We start from the raw sequence: 18,763 nt of genomic DNA, 5'->3' as shown, positions 1-18,763 counted from the left end.
ATCAAAATCAATTAAGGCAAGCCCTGTTTGGTTTAATTTAAAATCAATTAAATCTAGAACCATTGTAATCGAGTACTGGACATTGAACTTGGACATTCAATCATCTACTTTGATTTGGTTCTACCGGGCTGCTACAACGAAGAAGATATTCAGGTATTTTACATATTGTAAATTCCTTTCTATTATTTTGGTTTCTTTCAAGATTTGCCTTAAAAATCTTGTTATTTTGGTTATCCGAGGAGAGCCAGAAAACTCAGAAGTGGGGTTTTTTAAATTGTGTAAGCCCACATACAAAGACACAATTGTAAGGGTTTTGGGTGAACCTGGGAAAACCTATTTTTAGTGAACGCTAATATCCCCTGTGTGAGGATATTAGGAGTGGAGTAGCTTTTGTGTGGCTGTTGTATAACAGTTGGTGAACACACAGGCGAACCACTATAAACCCTTGTGTTGTGGTTGATTGTTTTACTCTTCTAATTTTTATTCTTTTTGTGGGATGTATGTATGGTGGTGAATGTTGTAATTATTTCAAGCTTTGTGAGAATGTTGTAATAGCTTAGAGTTTACTTTCTGCTATTCCTTTATAAGCTTGATTTTCAATTTCATTTGAAAGTTGTTCCAGCAAGGTTGCCCTGCCATTTTTATGGTGTATGGCTGTCCCTAGAACAATACATCTTTAATTACAAGTTATTTCATTTCAGTTTATATTTAATTCTGTATTCCTCTTCGATTTGAGACTTGATACAAAGACCTTTCTAGAAATAAGGTTGTCCTACCATAAACTCTGTTTTTGGTGTAAGGTTGTCCTTAGAATAACGTTTGTATCAACCTCTCAAGATCTGAATTTTGAGGTTGTTTTACTTTCCTGCATTGTTATTTAATTTGGCTATCATTTTCTTTATTATTCCGCTGTTATAAGTTTTTATTTGGCATTGTCTTATTCACCCCCCCTCTAGGACATATAGCTTGGCCTTTTCATTTTCGTTTTTTGAAAAGAAGCCATTAATAATAAAATGGATTCCATAATGTCTAATCAAACATGGAAATTTGTAGATCTACCTCCAGATTCTAAACCAATAGGTTGTAAGTGGGTATTTAAGAAAAAATATCACACAGATGGTACAATTCAAACCTTTAAGGCTAGATTAGTTGCTAAAGGTTTTCGATAGAAAGAATGAATCGATTATTTTGACACTTATTCACCAGTAGTTCGAATAACATCGATTATGATCTTATCCGCTTTAGCATCCATACATCATCTTCATATCCATCAAATGGACGTGAAGATAGCATTCCTGAATGGTGATCTCGATGAGGAAGTTTACATGGAGTAACCAGAAGGGTTTGTTCTACCAGGAAATGAAAGAAAAGTGTGTAGACTTATTAAATCTTTATATGGATTAAAGCAAGCACCAAAACAGTAGCATGATAAATTTGATTCTAAAGTGTGTGATGATTATATTGTAATTATATGCTTGTATATAGTTGATATGTTAATAATCAGTAATAAAATGGAAGTTGTAACTGAAATCAAAAGTTTCTCTCTTCAGTTTTCAAAATGAAGGATCTTGGACAAGTGGATACCATATTAGATATCAAAGTTAAAAAACATAGTGGGGGTTTTGCATTATGCCAGACTCATTATATTGAGAAAATAATAAACAAGTTTAATCACTTGAAAATTAAAGAGGCAAAGACCCCGTTTATCCAAGTATCAAGTTAAAAGAAAACAGTGGAAGAGCAGTTGCACAACTAGAGTATGCTAGTGCTATAGGTAATCATATGTATGCAATGCGATGCAATGCACAAGATCGGATATAGCATACGCTATGAGTAAACTAAGCAGGTTTACGAGTAATCCAAGTGTTGAATACTGGAAAGCAATAAGTAAAGTTCTAGGTTATCTTAAAGAAACTAAAGAACTAAGGCTATTTTACTCAGAATTTCTAGCAGTGTTAGAAAGATATACCGATGCAAGTTGGATATCGAGTGCAGGGAACAACAAGTCCACTACAGGGTGGATATTCACCATAGGAGGTGCAGCTGTATCCTGGGGATCCAAAAAACAAACTTGCATAATGCACTCAACTATGGAATCTGAATTCATAGCTTTAGCTGCTGCTACAGGTAAAGAGGCTTAGTGGTTAAAGGATCTTCTATTAGAAATCTCATTCTATGCGAAGCTTATACAGGCTGTTTCACTTCATTGTGATAGTAAAGTCACTCTAGCGAGAGCCTATAGCGGTACCTATAATGGAAAGTCTAGACACATAAGTTTGAGACATGACTATGTAAGGCAATTGATTCAAGATGGAATCATTACAATTTCATATGTAAAGTCAAGTAATAACCTGGCTGACCCTTTTACTAAACCTCTAACGAGAGAGGTAGTAAGGACAACAGTTAGAGGGATGAGGTTGAAACTCTTTACTTAAAGTTTCACCAGTGAAAGAAACCCAATCTTAAATTAGAAAATCTCTAAATATTGGGTTTAATGGGTAACAACAATTCACTAATAAGTGAAACGTTTCAGTACTAAATAAATTAATAACCTCATCCAGGATGATAGTGCTGGTCGTTATAAAAGAGGGATGAGTATTAAAACTCTCAATAAAGTCCAATCAAATGGGACAAGTGTTTTAAACGGAAACACTGGAAGGATTTCACCTATATGAACGTAGAAGTGGTGCTGCTTCTCATGAGAGTTAGAGTTATCTCGGAATTGTTCATGAAACAGGATAGAGCACATGACCATTAAAAGTGTTGAGCGAGATTATGAAGAAACACGTAACGCAGAGAGCTATTATGTGTGTGGTATTTTCGGTTATATCATATGGAAATAACTGCTTCAATACTGTGACAACTAGAAATTTCGAAATAACTTTAAAATACTTATACTAAGGAAAGATTTAAATCGCAAGATATCTTTCTTTACGCATACTAATTGTTATTATTCTGGCAGAGTTTTCATTGTTTTAAAAAAACCAGTGGGGGATTGTTGAAAATCAATGGTTTTTCAAAATAAAAATGAAAATTTTAAAAATTTCAAAATTTTGAGATTTTCTAGCCAAAACGCTTTTTAAAAATTTTGAATTAAAAAAGTGCGGTATGTGCTTTGTCCCACATCGAAAATGGTTGAAATCTTTTTATGGTTTATATGAGATGTTGTGAAGACTATTCTTACTTGGAGCTTTTGGAGGAGGTGATACACGGGTTGCGTGTTCCAGTGCGTCGCACTGGAACACACGCACGCACGCGCACGTACTCGGGCTCGGGCGTGGGCGTGGGCAATGAGGCAGTGTGGCTGTAGTGGCGCTAGATAGCGCACTTCGCACGTGCGCATCGTGTCGCAGAGTGGTCGCTCCCTCGTGACCTTACGCGAACCGACGCGAGACGGTGCGATGGGTCTAGTGCGATAAGTCTGGTCAGAGCCTTAAAGCGGTGTGAATCTGAAATGGCATGTGGCTTTATAGGTGACTGAGAACAGTCGGATTTTAAATTCAAAACGATCAGTAGTTTCAGAAAACGGCTCTATGCCTTGAAAGCCAAACGGTCCGAAAACGGACGGACCATGATGATCCGACGGTTAGATCCTTTGATCCGACGATCAGAAACGTCTGTGATTAATAGACAACGGCCAGAAATATTTTTCAAGCATTCTGGACCATTGATGGCAGTCTAGCAATGGTCCACTACCTGATGCTTATATAAACTGGACCATTCCAGTCCGTTTTCATAATCTCAACACACTCCCCTCTCACATCAGATCAGATACAAACTTCATTCTAAAATACGTAGAATATCTCCACCGTCTGAATCTGCCAGAATAAATCTACTACGTTAAAATTGTTCCCAATGGACCTATCGTGATTGCTGCACGCTGGATCTAGAAGGCTTTTCTTATCTTGAAAGCAATTCGCCTATAACCCATCAACAATTGATAAGGGGGCGAATCACGCTTTAAGAACAGCGTATTTATACGTGATTCAGCCCAGTGAAACATTTGATTTTCGAATTATTTTTTAAAAATATTTTCAGTGTATCCAAAATAATATTTCCTACAATTGGTCCATTTCTCTATAGATGCATGTGTATGGCTGGGTGAGTGATGCACTGATGTGCAAACACTGGGTTCACCTACAAGCAGGGCACATGGATAGATTGACTCAAAAACTAGTCATTTTTAAAAATAAATTGCTTCTCTAGCCATTGAAGTGACGTGAAAAACAAAAACATTAACGGCCAAATATACTACATTGAGATAAACGGTAGAAAAGCAAACGACTGAATCTTCCTAAATTTCGTTTTAAAATGTAAGCCATTAAGGAGACACGGACAAATCATTTTCACGCATGCTTTAGGTGGCCTGATCTCTTACAGATCGAACCTTACCACCAGCCAGGTGGCTAGTGGTCGTTGCTACGTGGACCCTACCATGATGTATGTGTTTTATCCACGCCATCCATCCATTTTGAAAGATAATTTTAGGGCTTTTTCCCAAAAATTAGGTAGATTTAAGTCTCAGGTGGAGCACACCATGGGAAAAAAGTAGTTATTGAATGTCCACCATTAAAAACCTCCTAGGGCCGACTGTAATGGTTATTTGACATGTAACCTGTTGATTAGGTCATTAAGACTTGGATGAAGGGAAAAAAATATATCAGCTTGATCCAAAACTTTTGTGGCCCTCAGGAGGTTTTTAATGGTGGGCGTTCAATCAACACTTTGTGGTCCACTTGAGATTTGGATCAACACCCTCGTTCTTGGGCTCATACCATGAAATGATCCGGAAAAATGGGTGGACGGCATGGATGAAACACATACATTATGGTGGGCCCACAGAGCACCGATGGTAGGGTCAGTAGCCAATCCGATTCCCACGCTAGGGCTTTACTTTATTTGCCTAGCCTCACCCAAGACAGTGCAGCCCTTGCCATGGGGCCCACCTTGATGTTTGTATTCCATATCCACACCGTCCATCCGTTAGGGCATGAGTTAAAAATGAGGCAGATCCAATTCTCAGGTAGACCATAGCATAGTATGTTCTACTGAGATTTGGATCTTCTTCATTTTTGGGGCCACGCCCTAAAATGAATTGGCAAAACGGATAGTGAGTATGAATATAGAATACATACATTAATGTGGGGGCCACGGTAAGGCCAGCACCTGATTAGCTGTTACCCAGTAACACTTTAGTGGGCGTTATCTTAATTACGTTGAGACAACCTTTATGCATTTGGTGTATATCCACGCCGTTTATCTGTTTTTTCATCTTATTTTAAGGGCATGATCCAAATCTCAGGTGGACCATGTCATAGAAACAATGACAAATAGCCATTACAAACTCTGTGTGGGCCACAAAAGTTTTGGATCAAGGTTATCTTTGTATATATTTTTTTTAAAACCTTAGGATGAGCCCTTTGGATTTTTTAATGGTGAGGCATTCAAACATCACTGTTTCATGTAGTGTGGTCCATCTGAGACTTGAATCTGCTTAATTTTTGGAATCACATCCTTAAAATGATATGGTGAAATAGATGGACGGCGTGGATATACAACACATTATCAAAGGTGGGCCCCACAGTAAGGACCCAATCCGCGTCCCATATGAGGAGAGTAAATGGGTCACCCGATGGATATATCATCCTGCCACGTGTCCTCTAGCGTAAGGACCTAGATTGGGTACTAGGGGCCACCATGATGTATGGGTTCTATTCACACCGTCCATTCATTTTGTACCAAAAATGAGTCAGATCCAAGCCACAAGTGGAACACACAATAGGCAGTAGTACTGATGATGACACCCACGGTTGAAGAATTCCTAGGGCCCACCGTGATGGTTAATTGCCATCCAATCTATTCATAAGGTCACGTACACCCAGTGGAAGAAGGGAAGACACAAATATCAGTAGATCCAAACCTGTGGGCTCTAAAAAAAATATTTTCAACGGTAGATGTTTAATCCCTAGTGTGGTCCATTTGAGCCTTGGAACTGTCTTATTTTTGGACTTCTACCCTAAAATGATATGAAAACAAATGGATGGACGGTGTGGATAAAACCCATACACCACGGTGGCTCCCAGAGGCCCTGTCCATTAGTAGGTAGGGGACGGACGGGGGTGGTTACCCATCCGCGTCCGTGGCGTGATGGTTCTACCATATTTCATGTCTTCGTGAAACCCGCGACCTGAGGGAATGTGTCATGTATGCGATCATCCAGCCGGCTTTAGGTGCAAGTGGGACATGGTTATGTGATCCAGACCGTTGATACGAACCCAATGAAGAAAGAAGAACTGAGTAAGGAAAATATGGTTGGATCAACCTTCAGCTTGAAAGGGCCTAGATCTGATGTCTAAGATACTAGCATCTGAACCGTTGATCTCACTTTGAAACCGAAAACCCTACGCTACTATGCAGATCTCTGGCTCATGAGTATCACGTAACTAACGAGGAATGCTAATTCCAGCCGCCCATCTTCACGCACGCACCAAAACCCACTCCCCGTACGTGCCTACGTGGCACATGCGCGTGCGAGGATAGAACGTTGACTAGGGACACTAATACGTGCATTTTCAACGCAGACGTTTATTATTTATTTTTATAAACGTCTACCTTTATATGTACACGGGCTATATATTCATCAGGGAACACTGCCCACCTTTGGAAAGTGCCAGATCCCGCACACGAGCTACCTTAGCACGTGTGGAGACTCCGTCTTTTGGCGATCGAAGATGGAGTTGGAGGGAGGGCGCCTGGAACCTACAAAAGCAGTCGGAGCCGACCATCCGACGTGGTTCTTATCCAGCCAAATTTCTCCACGTGTCTCTCAGCCAACGTCTGACCTTCTCCATAAGAACCCAACATCTGTCTCTGTTCTGGAAATCGTCTCCATTTCTAGCATTGCATCTCTCTCTGAGATTCCAAAAATGCCCTTCTGTGATACAAGCGAACACCAGAAAGGAGAGAGATTATCAGCTTCAGGCAATGGAATTAAGATTTTCTACAGAAGATATGGCTATGGGAAAACCAAAGTTCTCCTCATCATTGGTATCTCTCTCTCTCTCTCTCTCTCTCTCTCTCTCTCTCTCTCTCTCTCTCTCTCTCTCTCTCTGAATTTATGTTTCTCTTTATATTTAATTATTTCTTTAATTTTTTTATTTTTTATTTTTAATTTTCTGTTGAATTTCATGCAGGTTTGGCAGGGACCCACGATTCCTGGGGCCCTCAGATTAAGGGTTTAACGGGCACCGAGGTGTCCAGCCATGCTGAATCATTGACCGTTGATGAGAATCTCAACGGCCCAGATGATCAGGAAGAAGATGGGATAGAGGTGTGCGCATTTGATAACCGTGGGATGGGCCGGAGCTCAGTGCCCACCAAGAAATCGGAATACACGTAAGCCTCTTTCATTTTATTCTTCGATTTTCTTAATTGGTTTTTTTTTTTTTCGGGTTATGAGGGGGTGTCTATCATTTTGAGGGGGTTATTTTTCATTCAAATGAAAGTGGAAATCTAAATTGTGTGATTATTTTTTTATAATTTTTTTCTGATTACTACGTTTGTCGGAAACGTAGGTAAGATTTCAAATTCATTGCTTGATTAGATGAAGAATTCCGTGTAGCGGGAAGAGGAAAAAAGAAAAGAAAATGTGAATTTTCCTATGAATTTTGGGAAGATCGTGCTATTTAATGGGGTAATTACATGGAATCTAGATTGGCAATGGAAGAAACCCAAAAAGAAATAAGCAAGCAATGACTTTGAAATCTAGTGTTTGAGATGTTGAGAGGATGAAAGAAAGAAAATCACATTTGATAGTGAATTTTTACTCTGTTTGCAATTAATTTCAAGTTCTGTTCTACAAAGATGGTTTTTGAAGATTATATGGAGATTGGAATTAATAGAGTTTTGTATGTAATGGGTGGCAGAACGACCATCATGGCTAAAGATGCGTTAGCTCTGATGGATCATTTAGGTTGGAGAAAGGCTCATGTTTTTGGGCATTCGATGGGTGAGTCAGAGACCTTAATTCCTCTTATCCAGTTTTGAGATGTCAACTAAGATCTCTAAGGGTGTGTTTGGACACACTATTAAATTGAATTGCAATAATTAGTTTACTAATGTGGAAATTAGCAATTTTTAGTTGCATCCCTTAGCATTCGATGGGGCTCCAAATTGCAACTGCATTGCTTTCAAGTTGAATTTGAAAGGCACCCAACTGCAATTTTTGGGCTCCTGCCTCATTATGAATGTCGGTGACGTCATTGGTTTGTGCCATTTCCTCTTAATTAAACTCAATGTTTGCAATTCAATTCACTTGTGGATCCAAACACAGCCTGATAGTTTCATATAACCCAAAAACTTGAATTGGTTGGGTATGTGGATGACTGTTCTGCTAGAATAATTAGAATAGAAGAAATGTTGAAACAGGATGATCAGCTAGCTATTTCAGTGATGCTTTGGCCCGTTTAACTTTTTGTTGAACATCTTTGCTGTCAGAGCAGGTGCTATGATAGCCTGCAAGTTGGCAGCAATGGCACCTGATAGGATATCATCGTTGGCTTTACTTAACGTCACTGGAGGAGGTTTTGAATGTTTTCCAAAGGTACGCTCATGAAACTGTCCCTTGCAGACACTTCTAATATGGTTTATTTTCCTCTGTTTATGTACTGCATACCTTTATGTTTACAGTGATGTGAATCCATGGTTTTAGAAGCTTCCTGAGCGGCATGCCGCTCTTCGCCTTTAGGGCTCCACAGCTGCTTATTGCAATGGCTTTGATACCATGATATGAAGGAACTTGTTATGTGTGGGAGAATAAAGTTGGCTTCCTACAATAAATAGCCAGAAGGGATATAATACGAGATGAGAAACAGAATAAAGCACTGTCAAATAAAAACATGACATGATGAATAATTCTAAAGAGAAGATAAATCATAGATGATAATTGGACTTTAACTAAAATTCATTAACTAAAGGACTGTCAGCTACTCATTCCTTTAAGCTTTGTTCCTATGATATATATGAACTTTTTCAGCAAAAGACCAAAAAATAAAATAAAATAAAATAAAATAAAATCCCCACGCTGATCATAGATCCACACTGTCCATACAAAAAAGTGAGTTAGACACAATGGTCCAGATTTTAACACATGTATGGACAATGAGGATCTCTATTTGCTTCTTTTTTCTTTTCTTTTCTTTTTTCTTACTCTTTCCCAGTGCATATAAATAAATGATAAATGATCCCGGCAAGTATTTAATGCATCATTGTCTATATTACTGAAATGACAAAATTCGATGATTTTTTGAGAGAATTGATTGTCATTGTTTATCTTTTGCAGATCGACAAACAAATGATATCCATTGCAATCCGTTTCTTAAGGGCAAGGACTCCTGAACAGAGGGCTGCCGTTGACTTGGACACCCACTACACAAAGGTAAGCTAGAATATGATCTTAATTTTTCGTTACAATCATGGGTTATTATTGTTGACAGCAGAAGTCATGTTATCTCTTTCTTATCTTTTCCAACATTATTCGAAGTGCTATTTATCTTGTAATCTTTGTGCCGTGCATGATATCATTCAAAGTTAATTTTCAACGATTCATTTGATGCGCAGGAATACCTTGATGAATATGTTGGATCCACAACACGAAGAAAAATGTTATATCAAGTAAGGAACACCAGCATGCTGATTATTCTAAAATGAATTCTGCGCAATAGCTAAGAAAGTTGAGAAAATCATGCTGAAATTTAGATTTTTCTCTTTTGCGAATTTGCAATTGAAGCAGGATATCATCCATGTGAGATTCACATGTGCTTTTCTATGAAAACAATCTTTACTGAGATGTTGTACTTCGTGGTTTGCCTGTCATGGCTTGATGCTTCTGGATTGATTTTCCAATTGTCCAGCCATGGATTTTCTTGATGTTTCTGATGCATTAGTTCAGAGTAACAGTGTCTGAAATCAGAAGTGGATTTTTTTCCTTTGTAATTCAATGTACCGGAAAACCTACAGTCCACCATTTTGTATACTAAGCCACAATTTTATACCAATATCATTACTTATGTGCATTAGCCATGCTACTGCTAGGATGGCAATCACATGACTCATATGGAGAAGTGGTATCTGATCATTTTTTTCAACAGTTGGATCATGTTGTAATTGCTAAAAACTGAACCTAGAAAAACATGCTAATGTTGTGGAATTAAAGTGCATGTTTTATCACACAGGGTGGCAATGGGTCGGGTTTGGCCTTAATCCAGTCAGTCTGTTCATGTATTGAGGCTAGAAATCAGGCCCTGGAGCAGCCTGTAGCCTGTTTATTTATCAGGCCTGAAAAACAGGCCCAGTCATCAGCTACATAACAAGTGTAAATGGGACTGGATCTGGGCTTGCAGGATGCATATAGAAGAGGTTTTCGAGACTACGGCAGGAAGCTTATCAAGCCTTACAATCAGGCAAGGAAACCCAACAGAAAAGTCCAGCCTTTCCAAGCCCTATGGGCAGCTTTCTCAAGATTTACACACAAGATGTTCTAGTGAGAACTATTAAAATGTCGAATACCGATACCTACCCAAAACAATAATAATAATAAAATCCCATACATAAGCAATAAGTTCCCCAGAAGCTCAACAAGAAGCTGAGGAATCTACCAGCAGTGTGGCAAATATTGCTTAGAATTTTGTTAAAAATCAGGATATTATTGCGACATTTTGTTCGAACGATATTATTGCAATAATATCACAAGATTTTCAAAATAACGCCATTTTTTCTGCAAAATTTATCCCAATTTTACCAAAAGTTTTATTTGAAAGTTAAAATAAATCATTTTATAATTATATTTCTAAATTTTAAAATCATTTACTGATTTATAATAAAATATATATATATAATATTTTATTTTTAGCAAGATTTTCCCGAGAATATTAGAGAGAAACATCAATTTTTAAAAATCTTCTGAGAAGTTACTGGGCCGAGAAATTGCTGAGAATCAGATTAGTAACTATGCCTAGAATGATGATGTAATGGAAGAATGGGCCATATCGACTTATGCTACCACTGAAGAGCTAACCCCACGCATATAATTTGCACCAAAATGGCCTTATCTACCCTTCAAAATTTTAAAGATCTTCTGAGAAGTTACTGGGCCAAGAAATTGCTGAGAATCAGATTTGTAACTATGCCTAGAATGATGATGTAATGGAAGAATGGGCCATATCGACTTATGCTACCACTGAAGAGCTAACCCCATGCGTATAATTTGCACCAAAATGGCCTTATCTACCATTCATCAAATGACTCTCTCCCCACTAAAGGGTTTGAGCCTTTGACCTTGTGGTTATCAGCCAGAAGCTCTAACCAACTGAGCTACTTCAGTTCTGAGATTTTCTACCTTTGTAATCCTAAATCTCAGCTTTCAGCTTTTAAAAAACAAAACAAAAAAGGGATTACTTCATTAGATAAAAGTGCTCTCTCTCCCCGCTAAAGGGTTTTGAGTTTTCGACCTTGTGGTTACCAGCCAGAAGCTCTGACCAGCTGAGCTACTCCAGTTCTTAGATTTTCTAACTTGTAATCCTAAATCTCAGCTTTCAGCTTTTAAAAAGCAAAACAAAAAGGGGTTACTTCATTAGATAAAAGTGCGACAGCTTAAAGAGTAAATTACTAGTGTGAAAATATTTTCATCTTGATGTGGCTGTTTTCTTTGTATGATGTGTTTAACAATCGGCAATGACCAAATTTGTTTTCTGCAGGAATATGTGAAAAATATATCATCAACTGGGATGCAGTCTAACTATGGTTTTGAAGGACAAGTTAATGCATGCTGGACGCACAAAATGACATCGAAAGAAATAGACACAATCCGTTCTGCCAGATTTCTTATTTCAGTCATTCATGGCAGGTTGGCGTTCAAAATGCCCATCCTCATATTGTCACCCTTGGAATCCAATTGTGTTTGATGTGCTATTTCATTTCGGAGGAAAGACTGATGAAACTGGTTGGTCACTGAAAATTGTGGACTGATACAAGGTTTGGCCTTTTTCTTATAGGTTTGACATCATTGCCCAAATATATCATGCAAAGAAACTTGCGAAGAAGCTGCAGCCAGCTGCGCAAATGGTAGATCTTCATGGAGGACATCTAGTGAGCCATGAAAGGCCCGAAGAGGTATGTATTTCATTTGCAAATTCAAGTCGGGTTTGGTCAGGCTGGCAAGTCAGGTTGGGTCAAGTAAATAGAACTTTGGATTGGGCACACCAGGTTGGGTTGGGTTCTTTTGAGGTCGAGTTGGGCTCGTTTTGATCCCCAACCCAACCCAACCCAACCAACTCAAGTTGCACACCTAGTTTATAGTATGGTGTGCCGTAAAGGCCGTTACGGGGCCGTTACATAAAGGTAACGGTAGCAACCATTACACGTTACGGGGTCATAACGGCCGTAACAGCCGTTATGGAAAAAAATGACCTGTAATTGCCGTTAACGACATGTTACATCCCCTATAAAGGCCATAATAACCTCGTAATGGTCTATTACGGGACATATAGAGGTTTTTCATACTTTTTAATCAACATTACAGGGCAGATACAGGTTTTTGGGGGGTTTTTTCAATAAATTAAAAAATAAAAAAGAGAGACCGTAATGGTCGTTATGGGGCCGTAACAGCCGTTATGCCCTGTATTGTAAAGGTAACGGTGATGGCCGTTACAGCTACCGTTACCATTACAGAACACCTTGGTTTATAGTAGCTTCAGCATGTCTAAGATTGGATCCTGTCTGGCATGAGGAAGCCAGAACATGGCAGCTAATAGATTATGAATTAGAATTCCTTCATGGATTAACATTTCATGGCTATTGGATGCTTACCTTAATGTGGGACTTTCAGGTCAATGCAGCTCTTATGGAGCTCATCAAGGCATCAGAATCAAATTTGAGTCCACAGGAGTGGTCGAATTTGCCCAAGAACAGCACTGGTATGTGTAGACTTTTCTGGTACAAGCATTCTATGTTTTTTCCCCCCCTCTTTTCACTTGGGTAAGCTGCCATCAGTCCCATCACTCGTTGCAGATTAGATTTCTCATATGGTTAGTTCTTTCGTTGTCAGCAATGGGGGAAAGATTGTCATTGAGTAGAAGGAATAGCGAGGGACAAGATCGTCTCGCATGTATCTTTGATGTCCTAGCAAAGATGCAGATTGGCTTTGTATACTTATTTGGTTTCTTGATGATGGCATTCGAACAAGCGGGAAAATTTTTGACAAGCTGGAAACCAGTTAGAGTTGGATCATCCATCTCATAAGGTATGGATTATTTTAAATTCTTCTTACTCATCATTTCCTAATATGTTCCTGAGCTCGAGTTGCAATTTCCTTGGCTTCTAAACTTCTTGCCGACTACAAGACTACGTTTTGCATTCACCATTCACCACAATTTCTAAATGCTTGATATACGTAGTGTACATGCATATTAAGCCAGAACTTCCAAATTGTGGGGCCCGTTGTGATGTGTTGTAGTCTGAAAATCACGCTGATTGAATGATTCAACTGTCCAACCAGTGACCACAAGTTGGACAGTGGTCCAAATCCAGCCAACAAAATCAGATGGTTCAGACAATCTGATCAGTTTGATTAGCATGTTTTGCAAGCACTAGATTCCTATATCTGTACAGTGGATGAGTTTCAACTATTTGTAGCCTAATTAGCATGTTTCCTTTTGTTGGTAGGAGCTAGAGAATCTATACAAATGCAGTGTTGAGTTCAAATCCCCATTAAGAGATCGAGGCGCTCTTTTTTTTCTGCTGCCAAACAAAGACAAGGGTCATGTACTCACTTACACAGCTCGTCCAACAGAGTTCACAGTGGAAATGCGGAGAGGGTATTGGTGTTGAGAAGTAGGCTGCGATTCGGTCCCTATAGCTCAAACTGTCTTCTACCACAGAACCAAAGGGCAGATTGGTGAGGATTAGTTTTCAAGTAGCCAATGTATAAATTTTCCCAGGAATTGAAACAATGCCTATTATCAGATTAGAGGTTTTGTTCTCTTCATGACTGAGAATGAAAAGCAAGAAAATATTTGCTTTCCTCTGCAATTTTCTTTCTTTATCCTTAGGACTTTCTTTCATTTTCCTAAGGTACATCATGAAATGTTATACATGAATTAATAAATTTTTTTTCCAAACAAAACATCCATTTGCAGGCCAATCCGATTGAACATCTATTCGAATTAGCTTTTTAAAATATGATAGTTACACCTACCTGTTCAACACTAGTACTTGGATTTTTGCTCTTCCAAAAGAAACAACGGCAGCCCTCACAATTCCATCTGTGTACCAAAACTAGTGGAAATGGATGGGCTTTCTTAGTGGGCCTGAGGCTCAGTCCATGCTAGACCAATGATTAATCATGACCGAAACATAGCCCGCACCCAGCTCACGACAGCTCCAAATGGGCCTGAAGATGGATCTTAATAGAAAAGGGAGTCGAAAAAGAGTCTGGACGGGCTCATTGATAGGGTGGGCTACAATAGGCCCAGAAAAAGGTTGGCTAGGCCTGGAAACCTCGCTACCCGGCCCAACCCATAGCCAGGCCCGCTTTTGCATGTTGGTTGACCGAGTCCCAGTTGGGCATGTCAGCCATCAATTTATCCAACTCGGATATCTGGTCGCGGATTGCCTGAGAGTCTGATGTTTGCGAGAAATCCATCCCGTCCATCCGTTTTGCCAGCTCATGTTAGGACATAAGACTAAAAATTAGGCAGATTCAAAATTGAAGTGGGCCACACAACAGGAGACTGGGGGGATTGAACGCTTGCTGTTGAAACATTTGTGGGGCCACAAGAAGTTTTGTATCAGGCTAATATTTTGTGTTTCATTTATCCTAGTGGGAATGACCTTATGAACGGTTTGGATGGCATATAAACATCAAGGTGGGAAAGTTTCAACGCTAGGCATTTTCTTCCCCACCATTTCCTGTTGTCTGGCCCACTTGAGTTTTGGATCCACCTCCAAACATGAGCTGGAAAAACGGATGGACGGGTTGGATTTCTCACAAACATCACGGTAGGCCCCACCTAGCTTCCGACTACAGCGTCGATTCTATCTCTTGAATGGTGCCGTTTTGGCTGAAATAGTAGTAGAAAGAAAGGCCAGATGTATATGTGTATGAAGAAGAGAGGTTGCATTGTATCAGTTCGTAGCTAATGTACTCTCTTTTCTACAAACATATGTCAAACGTTCTGAAAATTCTTCCAATACGGAATTTTCATAATCAAAACATCCAAACGCTAAAGCAGATCAAGATATCAAATAAAATCAACAGAGAGAGAGAGAGAGAGAGAGAGAGAGAGAGACCTGCATTTTTCTTCTTCTCAAGCAGCTTTCAAACGAAAAGAAAAGAGCTTCCGTCCGAGAGAGACAGAGAGAGAGGTATTTTAAGAGGTTTGCTCATCCAACTCCCCATGTACGTCCGTACACATCCGCATCCGGGGAGATCCTTAAATATAAAATATTTGTGAGATCTGAGCTTCTCATACGATTTGAAAGGACGCTTATATCTTCTTCCTGAAAAATTAGATAATTTCACTATTTAGATAGGCCACAAAATACAAAACAAATTGACGGTTGGATTTTCCTTCTAGCAATTCCTTCTGTTTGATATACTGTGGCCCACATGAAGAATAGAATAGCCTGATTTTTATGCTGGTAGATCTAAACTATGTAGCTCGCCTGATGGAAAGCTCAGATCTTACACCAGTGTCATATCCGACACATGTTCTCCCGTGTGGATGTGTACGGATCCCACATGCGTATGGAATTATGAAACTTCGTATCTTAACGCTGGTTGGAAGTTTTATTCGCTTTCCCAGAAATATACCCTCGAATATCCGGTTGCAGATTACCTGCAGCGCCCCGCTGCAGCAGATTCCTCCATCACTAAGCTCTGTGGAGCCCACCGTAATGTATGTGTTATATCCATGCCGTCCATCCGTTTCTCAACTCATTTTAGGACGTTAAAAAAAGATGAGGTAGATCCAAACCTCAAGTGGACCACACCACAGGAAACATTGGGAATAATGACGCCCACCGTTGAAACCTTCCTAGGGCCCACCTTGATGCCATCCAACCCGTTCATAAGATCACTGCAACATGCATGAAGAGAAAAATAAAAAGTATAACCTTATCAAAAACTTCTGTGGCCCTCAATAATTTTTTAATGATGAATGTTCAATCTCCACTGTTTCCTGCATTGTGGTCCACTTGAGCTTTACATCTGCATCATTTTTGTGATCATGCCCTAAGGTGATCTGGCGAAGCGGATGTACAGCGTGGATATAACATATACATCACAGTGGGCCCACACAGCTTAGTGCTGCAGGAATCCCCTGCAGCCGGGCGGGGCAACCGTGCAAGCAATCCGCCTCTCAAAAAAAAAAAAAAAGTCCTATGATTGGTGGGCCATACAGTCTTTAACGGTCATTAATTCGGTCATAATATGATGTGGTAGAGCAGAAGAACAAGGATAATAAAGAGCCATCTCTCCCAAGTAGACTGGTATGATGATATAAGAATCGGATCCGTCCATCTAGTTTACCATACTCTCAACAACAAAGGGGTTGGAAATACACATTGATCAGATGATCACATCCATCTGGTGGGTCTTAACGCAATGATAGGAAAATAAAATGGATAATGGTCTAACATTCAGTTGGAAGATTTGAAATTACATAAAGCATAGATACGGATATCCATCTGATTTTTATTTTTTATTTTAACAAACACACCCATACACTTTCCTTCCCATGATCTCTGTGTTCAAACAAAGTCTATCTGAGCCATGGATCCAAACCCTCACCGATCAAGTGGCTAATACTGTCATGTCGCTGTGATTTATTGGCCTGCCCAAAGCTTAGACTACTTGATTATTGTTTCAGATGTCACAAACATTTCTCCACATGTACTACAAAGCAAGTCACCATAAGTGAAATCAACCGTCAAATAATAATATGTCATCTGGGGTCATTGTTAGAAAAATGGTAAAAGAAATCACAATTGAAATTATGATAATTTATAGTTCTACTATGCTTGGATGGGAAGGGATCCAAGGCATGAATATGGAAATTATAATAATTGTGCATAATTATTTCCATCTTTAATGTGGAAAGTAGGAGTCAATAGCAACTAGCAAGTCAAATTCACACATTTACAGATGATGGTCGCCTCGTTCCTCACTTGAGAGTTTTTTTTTTTTTAATTATGGATGAGCCTAATGATTACTTTGCGAAATTCATCTATCCGTACATTGGAACCAGTTACATAATTAATTTCTTGACGCAGGGATGAACGTGATGAGGATAACTGCTCCGAATCCACGGAGCTTCTCTGGACTCCTCACAGAGACTTCTCGAATCCACGAGAAAAGAAAGCAGAAAATAGAAATAAATTCTAATAAATTCGAAATTGATTAATTGATGAATAAAAACGAGTTTACAACCCTTTAAATAGGGCTACCAAGCAATGGGAAAGAAATTAGAATCAAACTACAACTCAAACTCTTAGAATCCGCGACTTACTATAAATAGTAAACTTACTATTTATAGACGGTCGTGATGTCTACTAGTGCGCAAAGTTTTCGACCAAAAATAGTAAGTGTCCTATTTGGCTTCACCAAACCATTCTCCTAATTATTCTAAGCTCTTTTCACGTTGGGCGCAACTCCTAAAGCCCGATGGATGAAGAGTTATAATCAAACTAAAACTTACTATTTATAGTAAAAACGAAATTAAAACAAGGAAACGACCGTCAATCCAGGGGTTTTTCGCAATTTCGGGCTGCGCAACCCGGCATAGCGGGGTTGGTTGGCTTCAGTAGCTCGTTCTACCCTAAAATCATATATTTTACGTCACATAACTCATTCCGGATTGCAAGATACGCCCGATTTAAGGTTCGATGGTCTGGATCACTTCTGTCGTCGACCGGGCCTTTTCTGATCCATCTTGGCCATGTAATTGTCCGCGACCCGCTTTACATCAGTCTTCTCCACTTCAAAAGAACTCGTCCTCGAGTTCTCGTCATACTCTGGTTTATGATACTCGGTCAGGTCCGCGACATTGAAAGTTTGTAAGATTGCCATATCATCTGGAAGATCAACAACATAAGCGTTATCATTAATCTTTCGGATGATTGGGACGGGTCCAATCTTCTTAATTTTCAACTTGTTGTACGTCGCGGTCGGAAATCTCTCTTTGCGCAGATGGACCATAACGCGGTCGCCCACCTCAAACACTTTTTGTCGCCGATACTTGTCCGCTTGTTCCTTATACTTCTCGTTCGAGGCATGTAGCTTGGTCTGCACTTCTGCATGGATGCCCATGATCTTGTCTGCCATATGTTCTGCTGCAATGCTCGTGCCCAGGTGCTTGGGTAGAGGGAACAAGTCAAGTGTGTGGCGAGGCACTCGTCCGTAGATAATCTGGAACGGTGATCTCCCTGTCGAGCGGTTCACCATGTTGTTGAATACAAACTCTGCTTGGGACAAGGACAAATTCCACTGCTTCGGTTTTTCTCCTGAAATACAGTGAAGGAGATTTCCCAATGTGCGATTTACAACTTCGGTTTGCCCATCAGTCTATGGGTGGTAAGCACTGCTGAATTGAAATCGTGTATCGAATCGATTTCATAAAGTCCACCAAAAGTAGCTAATGAACTTCATGTCACGATTGGAAGTAATGGTCTTGGGGACCCCGTGTAGCCGAACGACCTCCTTGAAAAA

The 18,763-nt window shown here is 39.5% G+C and overlaps 1 protein-coding gene and 1 long non-coding RNA gene across 4 annotated transcripts; one reads left to right on the top strand and one right to left on the bottom strand.

Moving 5' to 3' along the window:
- Window positions 1–6,279: 6,279 nt before the first annotated feature.
- Window positions 6,280–9,052, bottom strand: LOC131245218 (uncharacterized). The gene is made up of 2 exons (XR_009170802.1): window positions 8,675–9,052; window positions 6,280–6,934 (listed from the first exon to the last, which is right to left on the bottom strand). It is a non-coding gene; the product is annotated as an uncharacterized LOC131245218 (long non-coding RNA).
- On the top strand, window positions 6,732–14,153 carry LOC131245217 (uncharacterized). Of its 3 annotated transcripts, none has more exons than XM_058244523.1 (11): window positions 6,732–7,047; window positions 7,194–7,395; window positions 7,926–8,008; window positions 8,502–8,602; window positions 9,341–9,436; window positions 9,619–9,672; window positions 11,754–11,902; window positions 12,051–12,168; window positions 12,884–12,971; window positions 13,103–13,297; window positions 13,847–14,153. In XM_058244523.1, exons 1-10 carry the CDS (start codon window positions 6,732–6,734, stop codon window positions 13,294–13,296), a joined length of 1,401 nt encoding a protein of 466 aa, XP_058100506.1. In that variant the 3' UTR covers window position 13,297; window positions 13,847–14,153. The 3 variants fall into 3 exon arrangements, with proteins under 3 accessions (XP_058100506.1, XP_058100505.1, XP_058100507.1); XM_058244522.1 differs by having other exon boundaries at window positions 13,720–14,153; XM_058244524.1 differs by lacking the exon at window positions 9,619–9,672 and having other exon boundaries at window positions 13,720–14,153.
- The last annotated feature ends 4,610 nt before the right edge of the window (window positions 14,154–18,763 follow it).

Source organism: Magnolia sinica, chromosome 5 (genome assembly GCF_029962835.1).
Source record: "Magnolia sinica isolate HGM2019 chromosome 5, MsV1, whole genome shotgun sequence".
NCBI lineage: Eukaryota > Viridiplantae > Streptophyta > Magnoliopsida > Magnoliales > Magnoliaceae > Magnolia > Magnolia sinica.
This window is presented reverse-complemented; position numbering and strand designations above follow the sequence as displayed.

What these genes read in the sequence shown, in the direction of transcription:
- LOC131245217 (XM_058244523.1), top strand. Translation starts at nt 6,732, where the DNA reads ATGGAGTTGGAGGGAGGGCGCCTGGAACCTACAAAAGCAGTCGGAGCC. An exon ending in CAAAGTTCTCCTCATCATTG is followed by an intron (nt 7,048 to 7,193) that starts GTATCTCTCTCT and finishes AATTTCATGCAG; the next exon opens with GTTTGGCAGGGACCCACGAT. An exon ending in TGTTTTTGGGCATTCGATGG is followed by an intron (nt 8,009 to 8,501) that starts GTGAGTCAGAGA and finishes CTGTCAGAGCAG; the next exon opens with GTGCTATGATAGCCTGCAAG.